Below are 18788 nucleotides of genomic sequence, written 5' to 3'. Positions count from 1 at the left end.
GGGCTCCCCGGGCACCTCCCGCAGCTCCGGCCCCTCCCGGCTTTTGGAGAAGCTGTCGCCTGCTCGGGTCGCCGCAGCGGGTTTGGGGTGGGCCGGACAGCAGGGGAAATGCCGAGGGTCGCTGCCGGGCCTGTGGTAGCGGGAGCCCCTGGGGGGAACCAGGAGCCCCGGAGTAGGGAAGCCCACTAAAAAGCCCCCTAAAAAGGCCACAAAGGGGAAAAGTGTGGGAGAACCTTTTTTCCCCCATGTTTCCAGGCCTTGGAGGGTGTGAGGAGCAATTAGAAGAAGGCAGCGTATTGTTTCTCAGTATTATTGGGTCCCCCGAATCACAGCATTGCTAAACAGGGATTGTACTGCAGGATTATGGGGGGGTCGGGTTTTACTGTCTCGATTTCTGCAATTTGCTTGTTCGGTGACTAGTACCGTGTACTTTGCCTGCTTTTCCCGTATTTATTGTTGAAGGTGACTTTTGTCCCACCCACGGCAGCTCTTAACTGCTCTTCTGTTCCCTTTTTTGTCCACTGGCTGCATTTAGTCTGCACCCTTTCGCCTCTCTTGTTTTCCTTCCCCTGCATACCAATCTTTGCTCTTTTTTGCTGCTTCTTGTTTTAAGTTCTTCAACCCTTCTCAGGCTAGAGGTGAATCTGGGATAGCTTTTTTCCCAGGCTGGGGAAAACTGTTACAGTGGCTCTTCATTCCCTTGTTTTCTCCCCTGGCAGTGCTGGAGGGAGGAGCAGAAGAATATCCTGTTGCTTACCACAAACAAGAAGAGTGGTTAAGCCTCTTCTGCTGCTCTCCTTCATGTCTTTGAGAATCTTTTGTCCTCTGAGGAGAGCTGTAGAGAACTCGGCAGCTTTCCTGCATGGATTCTGCCTTGGCAGGCACTAATCAGGGGTCCTGTTTGCAGCAAAGCATCCGCCTCCGCAATTTGGAAGAGGAATAGCACTTGTTGTGCCATTGCTGGCATTAGCTACAAACGGGCTACTGTCACTCATAAACAATTGCAAGATTCGACAGCATGGGCTGCTCTTTTCTGGAAACAGAAATGAAGTCATGGGGACAGTGAAATGTACCAGGCAGTTGCTAAAAGAACTGGACTTTCAAACAGGCCAGTGCAGATAGAGAATGTAGGGAGTCACAGAATGCATGGAGCTGTGGGAAAATACACTAGAATATGTTCACAGTCTTCTAAATAATCTTTAAATAATATTCCTTGTAAAATATTTGTGAAATAACCACAAATTGTAGTTCTATAGGTCTTTGCTATGCGGAAAGTTTAAGTAGAAAACAAAATCACTCTGTTGTGAATTTTAAAACCTTTATGAAAAAACAAAGCTAGATCGCTTGATAGTGAGATGGTTTCTCAAACATCTTGTCTCAAAACGTTACTTCAGGAGCTGTCATAGCTCTGGTATTGGTGCAGGGACTGCTGTATTTTGGTCTTGTTTTGGTGTGTGGGATGAAATGAGAGAATAAAGAACAAAAAGATAATAGACAAGAAGAGAACAAAAAAATGTCCTGGGGGAACCGGGAGGTCTAGAAAGTGGCACAGTGTTTGTGTGCTGAATGGAATGGTGAGGATTGGCAGAGACAATTAGAAAAGCTGGCAGCAAATTACAGCGAGGGTCTGCGCTGGTTAGTGGGAAGATGCTAACTGGGATGAAGCTGGGATTGGACTGGTAACCCAATGCAGTTCAGTTTGTTTAACACCCCCATCCCCTCCCACAACATTTTGGAATTTCAGAATGGGCCTGGACATCACTTCGATGGGCATAAATTTAAAATCTTTTGAGTATGGGCAGTAATATTGCTGGATACCATCTGACCATCTGTTCAGTTGGCCTCAACCTGACTATAAATAATCCTTTTCATTTGTTTCCTGGTTTGATGTTTGTTTTGCTGGTGCTATGCTGTATGCTGTGGGATTACTTGAAGGACCAGCTTGCAATAAATGTTCTGCAATAAATGCTATACAACCCCCTGTCTACGGTATAATTAAACTGATTTGCACTCAGGTTCTTTAGCAGAGCAGTTGAGATAAGAGTGATTTTCACATGACTCAAGCACAGTTCTTCGGTGTGCTTAGGGAAGTGAGTCTATCATGTTTGCAGTGTAGTGTCAACGTGAATTACGGACAATCAAAAATATTTTTAGTTACTTCTTTGTAAATTCATTATAAAGCTATCCTGTTGCAATAGGTCAGGGTTTGAACAATGTCATCAAGATGCATACAAGGAGACAAGGTGATATGAAAGATGGGCAATGAGTGGCAGCCTTCACTGCTACTCTTCAGAGAGGTGTCCTCAGGAAAGACTGGCACTTTTGCCAGACAAGCTCTGACATTTTCCTGGCAGGCGTAAAGTTTCTGTCTGAAAGTTTGTACTAAGCCTGCAGACTTCATGAAGCTATTGTAATTTGAGATGCGTCATACTTTTACTGTGTTGCTGTGTTAACTCTGAAACCTGAGAGTGATGATGTAATGTCACCTTTAATTTTCACAATGTTGAAAACCATACAGTATGCTAGAAAGCAGGGCTGTTTTGTAGTGTTGCCTGTCATCTTTTTGTGGCATGCCGATGGCTGGAACAGTATGCAGCATAGAGGGAACATCACTCCCGTGTTCCTTTTTCAGTCCAACTTTGTAGTGAAGGGCCAATTGTATGCTTTTCCAGTGTTGTTCTTACCTTCGTGAATATTCTTTGTCCTAGGGAAGTGAAATATGTTAATTTGGTTACTTTTATTTTCTCTTTTTCAGCTAGTGGAAGTGTTAAAGACACCTTTGTTGGAGCCAGAAATGGACAATACAGGCTTTTAAAAATAGTCATTGACAATGGTTAGTCAAATTTTAATCTTTTTCTCTGATTCTTTTAGATACTTTCCTAGTTGTTTTAATGACCTACATGTATAATTGTTTAAAAAACCAAACTCTGCAAAACTTAATGTTATTAAGGTCTTTCATGTACAGAAGGTAAGATTTAAGTTTTGGTGATGCTAAGCTTTTCAGTATGATGCTACTGTATTTTTGCATTTGAATTTTTCTTCCAAATGTCATTTCATATTTTACCAAGAACTGCTGTGTATTTCATATGGATAATATAAATGACCTTACTCTTACCTTACTAAAGAAAGAGTAGAGGAAAAAAAATTCCACACCTGTGAAGTGTTTTGGCACTTTGGTTACTTTCATTAGACAGAGAGATTCTTACAGAGCAGCTAGTCACTTTAGATGAAGTATAAATGTTATCTGCCTTTTATACTGGGATCAGCTGCATGTAGAAAGTTCTATTAAAGCAGATGTTTAAGTAGTAATCTGGCTACATAGAAAATATCTTTAAAAATCCGTAACTTTGTACAAATTTTCAAAGCTAAATCCTTAAATCTCATGTATATATATAAATATAAAATTACATAATTTCTTGCAGAACTTGAGTTTGGTCTTTGAACTTCTTGGCAAGTGATCAGGGCTGCAAACATTGCAAGATAGAATGCATAGGTTTTTTCTTTTTTTAATAGCAATGCTGGTTGACTGTATAAGACAATGGTTTAGTCCATCTTTGCAAGTACATCAAATGCCCACCTTGGGGTTTTTGTTCTTTCTAGAGTTCATTCATTTACTGTACACTGAAATACCTGTTAGCTGGAGAAAGGTACATCTATGAACATGTACATACACATACATACTTTTATTGTTAGGTAAATAACCTACTGTTACCTACTTTTTGTTTGCTTTTCTTAGGAAGTCTTCTGACATTTTAATATTGCTTTCCTTAAGGAAGTGGCATATAGGCAGGTCACTGTGGTAAAGTCTCACTAGCACAAGGTAGCAAATGCTTTCATAACATTGATTTTTTTTTTTTTTTTTTCTTCTTCCCCATTAGGCAAGGTAAAACAATATGCTTTTGTGTGTATGCTACTTTTTAATATGAAATGAAGCCTAGAAGTAAGATAAAAATGGAAGACATTCCCTTTTTTTTGTGTATGTGTGTGTATGTGTTTGTGTGTGTGTATATATATATATATGCATTTTGTCTGTATGTAGAAGCAGAATCCAGTCTTTGATACTGTTTTCCACAGTCCAAAAAGAAACCTCTAAAACTCCCAGAATACTGAAGAGAGACTGTTGCCTCATCTGTCTGCAGGAGCTTTCAGCAGCTATCCTTAATCAATAGATAATAGTCAAATTGAGTTCTGCTAATCTGAGTCAGTAAGAGAAGAGATTTGCTGCTGCGCAATAGAGTTCCTCTGATTGTATTTTTCTATCTTAAATCCAAGTGAGTGTAAAGCCACCTAGAGCTCAGAATTGGCAAGTACATTCTGAATGCTCTGGTCTAGGTGTACAACTTCAGCTATTTTGCATCTAATTCAGAGAAGGACCACCCTTTCCCTGAGCTGTTCGTGTTCTGTGACTTACTGTGGTGGAGTGCCTTGCTCTGAAAGTTTTGCTGTAGAGGCAAGTTTGAACTTTTAGCAGTTCGGTCCTACACTGTCAAAAGATACTTTGTATACTAGCTGCTGTGATGGTCCTCAAACTGTTGTAGGATTCCATTTAAACAAGGTATTTCTGCTTCAGTTGTAAGGGCTAGTATTTATTCGGAAGTTGATAAATGTTTTGAAAGACAGTATACTAATACTTTCCTTTGGAACTGAGATGTGATTTATAAATAAGAGAAAAATCGTGTTGCCACAGCTGTTCGCATAATTAAATCTCATCTGAAGTATTCTATACAGACTTAAGCCAATTATACATAATAAACAACTTCATTTAAAGAGACCATAGTTATGAAGCTATATTAGAAAGAGGTTTATCTACTTACATAGTCAAGTTAAAGTGATTAGTGCAAGCATATTCATTCCAAACTCTTTTCACTGTATAACTGAATTATTGACTCCTTACAATGAGTACAAACACTAATATGTTACAGCAAGAGCATCAATAATTCTAATTCCAAAATTTAAAAGCTTACTCTCATCTTGTTTCTACTTAAGTATTCCAATTAAAAATAAACTAATGGGCAGAAGACAGTTTTTATTTCCCTTCTGTGTACATTATGCTAAAAACACTAACATCAGTCTTATCCCTTCAGATCAAAGAACTTGATGACAACCGGCACATTACTTCTCAAGTAATTGTATTTGGGTTAAAATAAGTTAGGGTTTGAACATACACAGCTTTTGTAGGAATTTACCTGCTTTCACACTGACTGTTCTTGACTTCCATTCTTGTGAACATAATTATGAAAGATGAAGTGTCTGATTAACTGTTTATTGTAATTGCTAATTTTGAAAAACACTATTAACTGTATTTTTGCTAACCTGTAGCTTTGGTTATTGGTTATAGAGCAGCTTATTGTGGGATCCTCTAGGCGGCCAGCTGGATCATGGGAAAAGGATTATGATGCCTTTGTCCTTCCCCTTCTTGAAGACAAGCAACCATGTTATATATTATACAGATTAGATTCTCAGAATGCTCAAGGATATGAATGGATCTTCATTGCATGGTCACCTGATCACTCTCCTGTAAGTAACAGTCATCAGAGGCTTCATGCTGTTAATGATTTTTCAACAGTGCCATTTGATCTGAATCCTAGATATGAAGGAAAAGGATTTGAGGAATAAAGTATTCCCCAACCTTCCCCTCACTTTCCCACAAGAAAACTGGGAAAACATCTTTCTTGAAGCTGATTGAGGAGCAATTTCAGTGGGTCTAGATGGAGTGCAGCTGATCCAATTTATTTCTAGCCTGACTGAAGGAGGCAAGACAATGTTTTTGCCCTGTTTGTTTGTCTATCTTTCTGTCAGTGTTTCATGAAAATTCAGGGAAGGATATAGGACAGAAATCTCAATGGGTGTTGTCATAGAGAGAAGTATTATAGTGTGAGCTCAGGCTGTTTATTCTGTTTGGCTTGCTGGCTGCCCAGCTGGCACTCGTGGGTTTGTGACCTGCCACAGAATATCCTGTTTCTTAGTAGTTAGAGAGCATGGGACGGAACTGAGGTTAGAGTACAGGTTCTGGAAATGTGAGATAAGGGAAGACAGAAAGTAAAGCTATTCCCATATTCCTACTACTTTCACTAGCAGTTAGGAAATAGTAAGAGACCAAGAGTTGGATTGCATAGAAGAGATTAGGTGGAAAAGGTGAGGTATTGCGGTGAGGACAGCATGACAGTGAAATAAGGTGGGAAGATGGGACTATTGAGAGAGGAGTAAGTGACTATGTTAGACACAAGTTGACAGGGAGCAAACATCATTAGATCTTCTGCCCCCAGAAAATTTCATTTTTCCACTCTGTAGTTGAACCACTGTCAAATCAAAAATGGTAATGACTTATTTGCAGTCTGCTCTTTCTCTATCTGTTGTATCCGTTAGTACACAGACCAGTGACAAAAGATCTAAACAATTGTGGGTTTTCCCATTTAAAATTAGTAAAGATTATATTGACATTTTTTTCCGTTTAAAAAAAAAAGCTCATACTCTTACTAAAGCTGCAATTTAGTTTTGGAATTACTTTGATGATAATGCATAAGATCATGCCCTTGAGAATTTAATAGCATGTGTTAATATCGTGATTCAGAGCTCATTCCATGGAGTTTATTCTTTATTAATAATTACAAGTTCAAAATGCAGTTTCAACACTTAAAATATTTGTTCAAGAAATATGTTTGTTAATGGACTTGGTACACCAATGTGCTAGATTCTCTGTGTACACCAAAGAAAAAAAAAAGAACCCAAACCAAAACAACACTGTTTTATGATATGCTAGGTTCGTCAAAAAATGTTGTATGCAGCAACCCGAGCAACACTTAAGAAAGAATTTGGAGGTGGTCATATTAAAGATGAAGTATTTGGAACAGTACAGGTATGTTTTTCTTCTTAAAGTCAGCACACTGACTTTAAATACTAAATAGTAGCTGATGTTACTGGTATGAATTTGTGGTGGTTTGGCTCTTTTTTAAGGAAAAAAAGAGTTAAAAGCTATGTGTATCATTCCAATGTTAAAATGTAATTGCTCTGATTTGAACAACTAAGTATATTTAACAATTTCAGGCTAAGAAGTCCTTGCTTCAAATAGCTATGAGAACTAAATAATGTAGGAATAATAGGAGCATCTCTTAATCTCACTGCATGTGACTCCTCAAAAAGCTGTAACACTGTAACTTTCAGGCCAATAGTATATACACAAGCCATTTTAGATGTATGGTTCTGAGTCAGAAGTGGGCTAGAACAGCTATCTGCAAGCCATCAACATCTGAAAACAAATGTTTTTATCTTAAACCAAGGATATTAAGCTGTCAGTTCTTAAGAATTTGACTATAAAATGTAACTCAAGTCCATGGCTGCCATCTTAACTTACGGAAACAGAATTTTAGTAGCTACTAATTTGTTCAATTAAAATACTGATAGTTGTCTGTTCACTTACGGTAAGAGAATTGGAAGGTACATGTATGAAATCTAACAAGCTTCTAAGGGATGTTGAAAAGCCTGCAAGTGCTGTGCATATAAGGAAATATGAGTGTTACCTTGGTTTCTTTGGGAACTAAGGCTTACATGGTTGTGATGTCAGCCTATTTGTTAGACAGACATCAGGCAGTCTTGACTTTTTAATCCATTGCCAGTTTTAAAGAAATACAAGTTAGAGTTCTCAAAGATACAGAATTCCTATAGCTTTTGTGAAAACTGGTGATTACTTAGAGATCCAAATTATCATTCCCCTTTTCCTCCTTCAGCAAAGACGGAGATTGCAGCAGTTGTTTTCTGTTTGACCTGTTAATTAGTTCATCATATGCACAAATCTGAGCCAAAGCACTGCCACTATTGACACAGGGAGCTGGTGCTGAAGGAATGGAAGGAGTTGAAGATTTGGGGAAGAATAGAGGATATTGTAGTGGGCAAAAAAACTGCGGAAGAGACATGGGGTGTTGTGGTGGACAAACAAGTCCATAAGGACATGAGGCTAATAATTCTGCTGCTCACCAAGTAAATAATTTTTTATATTCAGCATTAACCTGTGATGGTGACTTCATTATCCTAACAAACACACTAAGAAACCTCTCTGGAGAGGCTGTATTCTAGAGAAGTAGATAACAGAGTTGCTAAGTGGGTTTACTGGTAGAGGTCATGTTTTTTTTTTTTTTTATTGCCCATTCAATCAACTAGTCTTTCACTGCCACTTGCACCAAACCATTAGCAGTCTATGTAATATGTGGAATTTGGGCTCTGAGTTACAGAGCTAGATGCAAGTCTGAGCTTCCATCTCAATTGTAAGGAAATAGCACTGCACTTGTTTATTACTGCTATTTCAGAATGTTTCAGAGGATGAAGTCAATGTAACTCACTTTTTCCAAGTTCATTATGTTACAGCTTAATATATCTCTAAATTGTTTGTTTTAATGTCTTTATAAGCTTCTTAATTGTAGCTGGCCTCTAATGTTCATCTGTGTGAAAATCACAGCTTCCTCAAAGTATTCAAGTCACAAACTTCATTCAGAATCTTGACTGTCAGCATCCAGTGGGTTACTCTGTCTTTTGTTAGACACAGGATGGTTTAGTTGCAACCAGCTCTGTTATCCTGGTGGAACTTGGTTATGGTCCCACCTGCTGCTTCACATGTATTAACCTCGATACCTCTGGGCTCGTGAAACAAGACATAATGGAATATTGGCACTGGACATTGTATTTGGGAAGGTCTGTCCCTTTCAGAAAGGGAAGAGCTAAGAAAGAGCTTTCTCTTTCTCTTCAGAACTTGAGTATAAAATCGCATTCATGTGATTGCATAAAGTCCTGCCCTTTTCTGAGTGACCACCTTAATTATAAAAACACAACGGTATTTGCCTCTGGTATCAACCTCTTTGGAAAGGGCCAGAACTGACACTGAGTATTAACGAATTCCCCAAAGTGGATATCAGAATTCATCACTTCTGTGATGTTGCATCCTAAACTATTTGCAGTATCATGTGCTTACTCCCTGTCCTAAGGTAGCATTTCTGTGTCCCATTTTTTAGGTAGAAAACTACCAATAGGCTATCAGTCTGAGCATGCAAATTTTATGAGAAAATAGATTTATTTGTTTTTATCTATTAAAATTGTGGCAATTCTGTGAGGTTTTATCCAAGAAGGCTTCATACACACAGTCTTCATTAATGCTAATTTTTGAATTAGCAAGGCAATTAGGGACTGTTTGTGGAAATGCTGCTCATGGTACAATTGGGTACAAGAACAGTCCAGGGGACCCTGCTGTACAGGAAGATGAGCTGAATTTGCAAATGCAAAATTATACTTGCAATCTATTAAAATAAAATGACCATAACTGTGTGGGAAGTAACTGCTTTTTTTATACTGCATAGAGCATCTTTGAAGAAAACTTTTATTATCGAAAATGATCAATGTTGATATCGTGCTTTCAGGATGATGTTTCACTGAATGGATATAAAAAATATTTGATATCGCAGTCCTCCCCTGCGCCTCTGACTGCAGCAGAAGAGGAACTTCGACAAATTAAGATTAATGAGGTACCTACGATGTCTTCGAGCATGGACGGGAAACTGGGTGTAGAGTTCTAAACATAGTGTGGGGAAAAAGTCTTTCTAGGGTAAAAAAGGGCAGAACAGAAAATGGAAAATTTCAGAAAGTTTGAGTGGATAAGAATATAAATTTATCTCTCAGTGAGTTGAGATTGCAGAATGATGATGGCTGGAGTTGAAGTGGCATGATCTTGCTGAGTTTGTAACGCCTAGTGTCTGAGTCAGATGCCTCGCAACTGCACAGCTTAGTTGTTGCAACTTTGGCCCTTAACATGCTTTTAATATCACTGGATATGCTTCATTGTGAAGGGCGACCGAGCACTGGCACAGGTTGCCCAGAAAGGTTGTGGAGTCTCCATCTTGGAGATATTCAAAAGCCATCTGGGCAGAGACCTGAGCAACTGCCTTTAGATGGCCCTGATTGAGCAGGGTGGTTGGACAAGCTGACTTCCAGAGCTGCCTTCCAACCTCAACCGTTCTGTGATTGCCTACATACACTTCCCATGGTGGCCGAAATTGTAGAAAAAACACAAAATAGCAACTGTTGCAGTGAATTATTGCCAGGAGTATTTCAGCAGCCTTATCCCTAGAGGAAACATACTTAGCTTCCAGCACCAGTGCATTTGTCTTTAAGACTGAGAGGAAGTGAAAGGAATTCCAATAAAAATAAAATAGAAATCCAAAACAAGTAGCTAGTCCTTCTAAGAGACTGATTTGCTTTTGCTACAAAAGCTTTATAGAAAAACCTTTAACAAATGCCTTTAACCAAGTAGTTTGATGATTGTCAGCTAGCTAGTGACTGAAAAGTTTCAGAGGATCCTTTTCTCGTATTTTTCCTTCACTTGATCACTGTTTGTGTTCAGACATGTATTAAAATAGGTCATGTACTGATCTTATTAGTCCTTTAGGCTTGTATTTTAGAGCCATGGTACATGTGTTTGAAATATGGTTTGTTTGTGCAGCTGCATGCCAGCAAACCATCATGTTAAATGCAGCTCTGTGTCTTCTCTAATGTTTTCACTCTACCGTGCTTTTGCTGCAACTTCGTTGTTTATTGACTTTTTCTTTTCCAGTGGTGTCTTTTGTTATTTTCCATGTCTAATTTTGATTAATCCAATATGGAAATGCACTCATCATCATCAAACACTGCATTTTACTTGAACAGCTTTAAAAAACCCCACTAATGAGTGTAAAGCTTCTGTGGTATTAGTATTATCTCTTACGCACTATATATGTTGTGTTTAACAGCTGATTCATGTAGACTAAAACCTTATATGCTATTATGAAACTTCAGCACCAATAGCTGTGCTTTTCGGAGATACATAAACTGTGGATTACTGCCATTTTGGCTTTGTTTGAAGCATCTTGCAATACAGTAACTTACGTCATTTCTCTCTTCATTGATTCCACCATTATGAAGCCTGTAATTAGACTCAGAAAACTAAAAGCTTTCTGATTTAAAAAAAAAAAAAAAAAAAAGAGTTTTCCATATGTATATTCTTTCATAATTACCCTGAGAAGTATTTTACTGGGTCAGATCAAAGGATCACCTAGTCTGCTGTCAAGTCCCTGAATGAACAACAGAAGAAATTTAGGAAGGGTGTAAGAGCAGGGCAAGGTGGCCATGATAATTCCCTTCAGTCCACTTCTGTTGCCTCAACGTTTGCAAGTAGGGATCTTCCTGAGCAAGAGGTGATGTCTTACTATATAATTGTTCTTAATGGGTTTTTCATCCATCATCTAGTCTTGTCGTTTTTCTAAATCCACATAAAGTTTTTGTTGGCCATAGATCCTATGGAAGTGTATTCCACAGCTTGACAAAGTACTGTGTAAAGAACCGCTGCCTGTTATCTACTAGTTTAGTCTGGTATCCCTACAAATTGTGTCGGAAAGGCAGAGAAAAGTCATTAAGTCATTCCTCCATTTCCCCCTCCCCTTTGATAAAGCCAACCGTATCCTGGGCTGCATAGAAAGAAGCATGGCCAGCAGGTCAAGGGAGGTGATTCTGCCCCTCTACTCCACTCTGGTGAGACGCCACCTGGAGTGCTGCATCCAGCTCTGGAGCCCTCAGCACAGGAAAGACATGGACCTGTTGGAGCGGGTCCAGAGGAGGGCCACAAAAATGATCAGGGGCCGGAACATCTCTCCTATGAGGAAAGGCTGAGACAGTTAGGGTTGTTCAGCCTGGAGAAGAGAATGCTCCAGGGACACCTTATTGCAACCTTTCAATGCTTAAAGGGGGCTTATAAGAAAGATGGGGACAGACTTTTTAGTAGGGCCTGTTGCGTTAGGGCAAGGGGTAATGGTTTTAAACTAAAAGAGGGTAGATTCAGACTAGATATAAGGAAAAAATTTTTCATGATGAGGATGGTGAAACACTGGAATGGGTAGCCCAGAGAGGTGGTAGATACCCCATCCCTGGAAACATTCAGGTCAGGTTGGAGGGGCCTCTGAGCCACCTGATCTAGTTGAAGATGTCCCTGCTTATTGCAGGGGGGTTGGACTAGATGACCTTTAAAGGTCCCTTCCAACCCAAACTATTTTATGATTCTATATCCATGGACCTCTGTTGTATTCCTTATCAGTTATCTCTTCTGGGCTGAAGAGTCCTAATTTAGGTCGTTTTTCCTCCTAAAGAAGGCACTCCATACTTCTGCTTTTCTCTGCAATTTTTCCAGTTCTGCTATGTAAGTTATGAGATGGACGGATGGGGAAGGCAGAACTGCATGTGGTATTCAAGATGCAGGCATATTACTGATATCTACAGTGTGTAATGATGTGTTCTGTTCTCTACTCTTTTTCTAACAATTTATAACATTTCATTTGTGGGTGTGGAATGTTGGGTTTTTTTAGTTCTGTTTGGTTTTTTTTTTTGCCAAGGGCTTATATTTTCAGAGATATTCAGTGTGACCTGCAAGGTCTTGCTCCTGAATGGTAGTAGCTAGCTCAACCCCATCACCATACAGGTAAAAGAGAGTTTTTATTTTTTTTTTTTTTTTCCCTCCTGCGTATGTTACTTTACATTTATTCATGGGAAATTTCATCTGCCATTTTATGCACCACTCAGCAGCCATTACTAACAAATCTTATGGTGTGAATTTAAATATTTTTTAAGTGACTTGGATGTTTTTGTTTTGCTTTAATGGTCTGAAATACATCGCAGTATGGACAAGCAGATTTTGTTCATTTTCTTAAATCTGGAGTTATGCTGAGTTACTGTCTTCCCTTGCCTGTCCCTACGCTTCACAGCTGGTTTTTATGTTTGTTTTTTTTTTTCTACTTGTATTTTAATATGGTTTATATAGTATGGTATTTTATTATGGCTTATTATTTTTGTGATGCCTATTTTATGTTTAATAATCAGGCTTTTATGCAGATATATTTTGCAAATACTTTCTATATAACCTTCTTCATAAATTTATCAATCTTTATACAAAAGTAAGCTCTTCCACCTGCTTTCTTCTCCTCTTTCCTTGTTGCTGGTAAGCTGTTCTTAAAACGTGGAGTCTAATTTAGTGTTGCCCCAAGTATCTTTGTGTTTTATTTTTTTATCAGTTTCATATTTCATTAGCATCTCTCTTTAATTCAAGCTGAAAGTCTTCTAGTTGATAGATCTAAGACCCACATTTCTGATTTTGTACACTTTTCTGACTTTTGCTGCTTCATCGCCAATGTTAGATGTACTTCTGAAATTATAAAAGGAAGTCAATATATTCAAAAGCTAGTACTTAGACAGTAAGTTGAGACTTGGGAAAACTAGAAGCCAGAGCTCATTTTAAGGAAACTGCATGAATATTAAGAAAAACATAAATTCTTGAAAAATGGCTTTAAAATAACTGTTGTTTTCTCTCAAATAATTGGTGACTAACATAACTGGATTATGAACAATTGTCTAGCTTGCAGTTACCCTGGATTTTTTTACTTTGTGTTAGACCTTCTAGAAATCAAAAATTAAGATTTTGTTTGGTTGGTTTTTTTGTTTGCATTCTTTTTGGTATGGGCTTTTAGGGGGAGGATATTAAAGCAGGAGGGAGGGAAGTTGCTTTGCTTTTCCTTCAGGAAGATCAGTTTGTCTCATAAGATATAATTTCTCTCTCTTCCTCCAAAAATTTTGACTCCTTAGAATTGACATTTTTATGTTTTGATCTAAAATTTTTCAAGGTACAACAAAGTTTATAAGCAATATTGTCAGTTCAAAAGTATAACACAGCATATGAAAATCAAGCTCTTTCCTCTTGGCTTATTGTACCATTGTACCAGAATTTAACTTAGAGCTTCTTCACTGACACTTGAGCCAGTTTCCCCTCTGATGCTTCTGTTGGCTCTGCAACAGAGATATGCATATCTGCAGAGATATGAAACTCTTTTCAGGTAAGCAAGCAAACGTGACCTGTAAGTTAAAAAATGCAAATCTGTTGAATATGGGGATGATGTTTTAGGGTAGTTTATTCTCAGAATAGCTACTGCTAACTCTGTGTGTAACCATATGCAATGCATTGTCAGTTATTGTATGAAACCAAACGAATGCTTGCAAAGGTTTCTGTTTACATCTCAGTTGTGTTCCAGGTACAGACGGACGTTGGTGTAGATACCAAGCATCAAACATTGCAAGGAGTAGCATTCCCCATTGCTAAAGAAGCTATTCAGGCTTTGGAGAAATTGAAAAATAAGAAACTGAATTATGTACAACTGGCAAGTATAAAATACTTTAATTATTTTTTAATAGTGAGTATAAAATAGATTAGCTGCACATTAAACGATGTGCGTTGATGACGTATGTTGATAAATTACCATTCTATATTAGATAATTCAATTTTTTTTTTCCATCTTGTCATGATTTCTCGGTTGCTTTCTGTATATTAACTATATTCAAGTTTGCTTTGTTAACAGCAAATTGATATGAAAAATGAAACTATTATTTTGGCCAACACACTTCATACTGAACTTAAGGACTTGCCAAACAGAATTCCAAAGGATGCTGCGCGTTACCACTTTTTTCTGTATAAGCACGCCCATGAAGGAGACTATTTGGAATCCATAGGTATGAGAAAATTTCCCAATATGAAATTTCATTGGCTTGTTTTAAGTACTTTAGTAATTTTGAGGCAGAGAGAAAAATGTGTCATAGAAGTAATCTGTCTATCAGCATGAACATAAATTTCAGAGTCATTTGGTTGTGAAACTGACCTCTGAAGAGTCCTTACGTTTAGAAAGTAGTGAGCTGTCCCTTTTGGTTATGAACACCCATAAATCAGTCGTCATGTGAAAACATAAAGATACTGGCCATTCTCTGATCTCCCATTTGGAATGAAACACTTGCTGAACCAAAAAAGATCCACAATGCTGTTACATTTTTCCCTTTCAGACTGCATAGTTGATTTGCAATGCCTCTCTGCTGTAAATGATTTTATGATACAGGTTTTGATGGAGTGTAATTATGGTCTGATTTGTGGTTTTTTTCCTGCAGTTTTCATCTACTCTATGCCAGGGTATACCTGTAGTATACGAGAACGAATGCTCTACTCTAGTTGCAAAAGTCCACTGTTAGAAATTGTAGAAAGGCAGTTATGGATGCAGATAATTAGAAAGGTACGTACACTGGGTATACTGGTATTTTCTCCATCCTCTCTTCTCCATTCTCTGTTCCCTTCTTAATATCTGACTATAACTGTTTCTGCCACCACCTTCTGTAAACAATGAAAAGTGTTGTATAACTATTAGTTTGTCCTGAACAAGAAATACTCGTTGATAAAGCTTCGGGTACAAAGTTAAGTCATGAAAGGTTTTCTCTGGTTTGTAATTTCTACACTTTCATAGCTTTAATAAACATATCCTTGTGCATCAAGGGAGTATTTGAGAGTACTTTGAAGGACTATTTAGAAGTAACATGATTTCTTACTAAAAGGCCTGTCATATTTTGGACCACAACACATTGCTGTTGTTGAACACTAAATTCCTTTAAAGCCAAGGTTATTTAAGTATTTTCAAAATAATTTCAAGCTGCAGTTCTGGAACTTAAACTGCTATCTTACGAGTCCTTGATGAGGCAAACAAGGATTTGCACATTTGAACTCTTCACATTGTGTAGATTTTACTACTACGCATAAAGAGTAACTTGCTTCTCACCTCCAGAGCAGAGACCATAGGAGAGGTCCATTTGTGGAATATGTGACCTATGGTTATATTCTTAACACTTGTGCTGTAAATTTAGAAGAACTTTGAGGCTTGGTTTGTGGGGGGATTATGTCTACCTAAAAAATAGCAGAGTTAATACTAACTATTTTTACTGTGGTGATGTGACTTAAGCAGATTATCACTACATGTTTTTATATGTAATTATTTCTCAGAAATGTCTTTTTTACAACAAAATAAATGCACAATGTGACTCCTGAAATTCCCGTAGACGTATTTCAGAAGTATGTACTTGTAACAGCAATATTGTGGCTGGCAAGTCTGTCAGGTGCTATGGTTCGCAGGCCATGAAATGCTGAATGCTCAGCAGAGCAGGGCCAAAGCATTTCCCAGAATTCTAAATTCCTGCAATTCAAAACAGTGGGGTTTGGCTTGAGAACAGTACTTTCTTTCCATTCAGGTTTATATGCTTAAATTTTAAAAACTGAAACAACTCCCCCTTTTGTTCTTTAAATTTATTTTAGCTTTTCCCTGGCTTGAATATTTGATGAGTTGTAGTAGCCAGCTAATCATATAAGCTGTTTGTACTCCTCTCCTTCTGTCTCAAGAGACAGCAATATGTATGCACACTGGTTTTACAATTAGTGTTTAAAGCACATTCTAGTGAAATATTTTCAGTCTTAAAATGTGGAGATTACGTTGGGACAATGAAAAGTTTTTATTTTGGAGGGGAGAATAAAGAAAGGAAATTGTAGTTCTGAAAGATCGCATGCTGCTTTCTTATCTTTTATTAAGGAGTTTACTTTACGAGGAGTAAATAAACACTTGTTTCTGCATGGAATGTGTATTCCTAGTTAGTATTAGAATCATAGAATCATAAAATGGTTTGGGTTGCAAAGGACCTTTAAAGGTCATCTAGTCCAACCCCCCTGCAATGAGTGGGGACATCTTCAACTAGATCAGGTTGCTCAGAGCCCCCTCCAACCTGACCTTGAATGTTTCCAGGGATGGGGCATCTACCACCTCTCTGGGCAACCTGTTCCAGTGTTTCACCACCCTCATTGTAAAAAATTTCTTCCTTATATCTAGTCTGAATCTATTCTCTTTTTAGTTTAAAACCATTACCCCTTGCCCTGTCACTACAGGCCCTACTAAAAAGTCTGTCCGCATGTACACTATGCTAAAGCTTGGGATAGAGGAAATTTCTTGGCATATGTATTGTGTAGTTGTGCTTACATTTCAGGAAAAATAATTAAGTCAAATCACACTTAATACTGCTAAGGGTATAGTGGATTCTCAGAAAAACTAACCAGAGTTGCTGAGGGCATTAGACACAAGTTGGAGAACATTTCATGCTAGACTCTGAACATTATTGCACATACGTTTTTAATAATAGTATTTAGAGCTTCAGTAAAATTTCTAAATGTTTTTAAATATCTCTTTAAGATTAATATGATAAATGTTGGGTTTTTTCCCCAGATTGAAATAGATAATGGTGATGAGTTAACTGCTGACTTTCTTTATGAAGAGGTTCATCCAAAACAACACGCTCACAAACAAAGTTTTGCTAAACCAAAAGGTCCTGCAGGGAAGAGAGGAATACGAAGACTGATTAGAGGCCCAGCAGAGACTGAAACACCTAGTGATTAGAAACTGTTGTTTGCATCTGTTATAAAGTATTACAGTAAGGAATGAAATTCTGGCTTTTGGTAACGAACTGAAATCATTCCATTCATAGATGCTAGGGAAAAAAAAAAGCTCTTTTTACTCTGCTGATCTCAACACTTTTTATATTGTTACATGATTATATTTCTGTTGACCATGTTTTATGACATGTGGAAGAGCTAATTATTTTAAAGCTAGAAGAGGAAAACTAAGCTAGTACCCCTTTATTTTCAATTAGAATCCATTATTTAATAGCTGTACACGTGTTCATAAACTTTGCAGACATAAGACTATTAAGCCCATGTATTCTGTGAGTAAGTTGCAGCTGTATGCCTAGATGACAAACCTGTATTCTTATGAGTAGCCTATTGAAACCCGTAAGACCATGTGAGGAGAGCTGAAGGACTATATAGCATTGTCCCAGATAAATCTTTATTTCTCCTTGTAGCTCTTATGGACAGTAGTACAACAGAGGTTTGGTTCTGGTTTTGACATGATGCATTGTTGGGTTTTGTTGCTGTTTTGTTTTGTTTAATAGAAAAGATAAACTAAAATCAGTTATCCCTCAATTAATTCAAGTGTTCAGGAATAGCTGGATATTTTCCCATGCAAAAGCATGGTCATTTCAAATTTATAACTAATTGGTTTTTTTAAAGAAATCTAACATAAAACCACTAGCTTTTCCAGATGTCTATACCACTCGTAAGCCTTACATATTAAGTACTGAATGACCAAGTAACAGGTGATTAAAAGTGCATGAGTTAGTATACTCAGTAGGTTATGGAGCTGCTTTCAAAGCAATATGCTTAAAGTTTCTAATAAATAATTGATTATCTGTGCACTTGGATCTAAAACTGTGTAAATTCAGTAAAAATTGAAAGAGCCTTGCTTCATAATGGTGAGTTGTTCTTGAGATCCTACTGTGTTTGTAGTATCAACTGCAATTTTAACTTTCAAGGTGTTCTGAAAATGACTTTTCCTAAATGTTTGAACTTTAATAGTAACTTAAATCTGTAACAAAATCCAGCTAGGTCTTGAATAACTGCTGGCAGCACCTGGTTAGGATTTTGTCTTTTTTGTTTCGTTTTGGTTTTTCCCTTCCCTTCTCCAAATTACTGAAATCAGCCAGAATAGTCTAAACTTGATTGAACCATAAGTAATATGTTTAATAGGAAGAGGAAAAATAGATGATTTAAATAAGTGGATTAAAGAAGAATTAGATGTGAAAATCAAGTATTGGATGACCTTAAATATTTAAAATTGTGTGATGAGGCAAATACTAGTGGATAGATTATATTCCCCAGTGGGGACTTGCTTTTTAGTGTCTTGTATGTGAGCTTTGTGTTTTTTGAATTTTTTTTTTTTTTTTTTAAAGCTACATGGGAGTTGCAAGTCTTGGTTCACTGCGTATTATCATAGGTGCTGGGTGTACACATTATATAGCTGAATCACGTGTTTACCTGGTGGAAGATA

At 37.6% G+C, this 18788-nt stretch overlaps 1 protein-coding gene across 1 annotated transcript; it reads left to right on the top strand.

The window, feature by feature from the left end:
- Window positions 1-2755: 2755 nt before the first annotated feature.
- Window positions 2756-17559, top strand: TWF1 (twinfilin actin-binding protein 1; the record flags this gene model as incomplete). The annotated part of the gene is made up of 8 exons (XM_009578695.1): window positions 2756-2833; window positions 5339-5517; window positions 6761-6856; window positions 9402-9506; window positions 14085-14210; window positions 14409-14559; window positions 14986-15107; window positions 17130-17559. Coding segments are annotated over 8 exons (1028 nt in total), but the record flags the coding sequence as incomplete, so codon positions are not given.
- Between the last annotated feature and the right edge of the window lie 1229 nt (window positions 17560-18788).

This window comes from Fulmarus glacialis, unplaced genomic scaffold (assembly GCF_000690835.1).
Source record: "Fulmarus glacialis isolate BGI_N327 unplaced genomic scaffold, ASM69083v1 scaffold5435, whole genome shotgun sequence".
In the NCBI taxonomy this organism is placed as follows: domain Eukaryota; kingdom Metazoa; phylum Chordata; class Aves; order Procellariiformes; family Procellariidae; genus Fulmarus; species Fulmarus glacialis.
The sequence above is the reverse complement of the archived record's forward strand: the minus strand, read 5'-3'. Positions and strand labels throughout refer to the sequence as shown.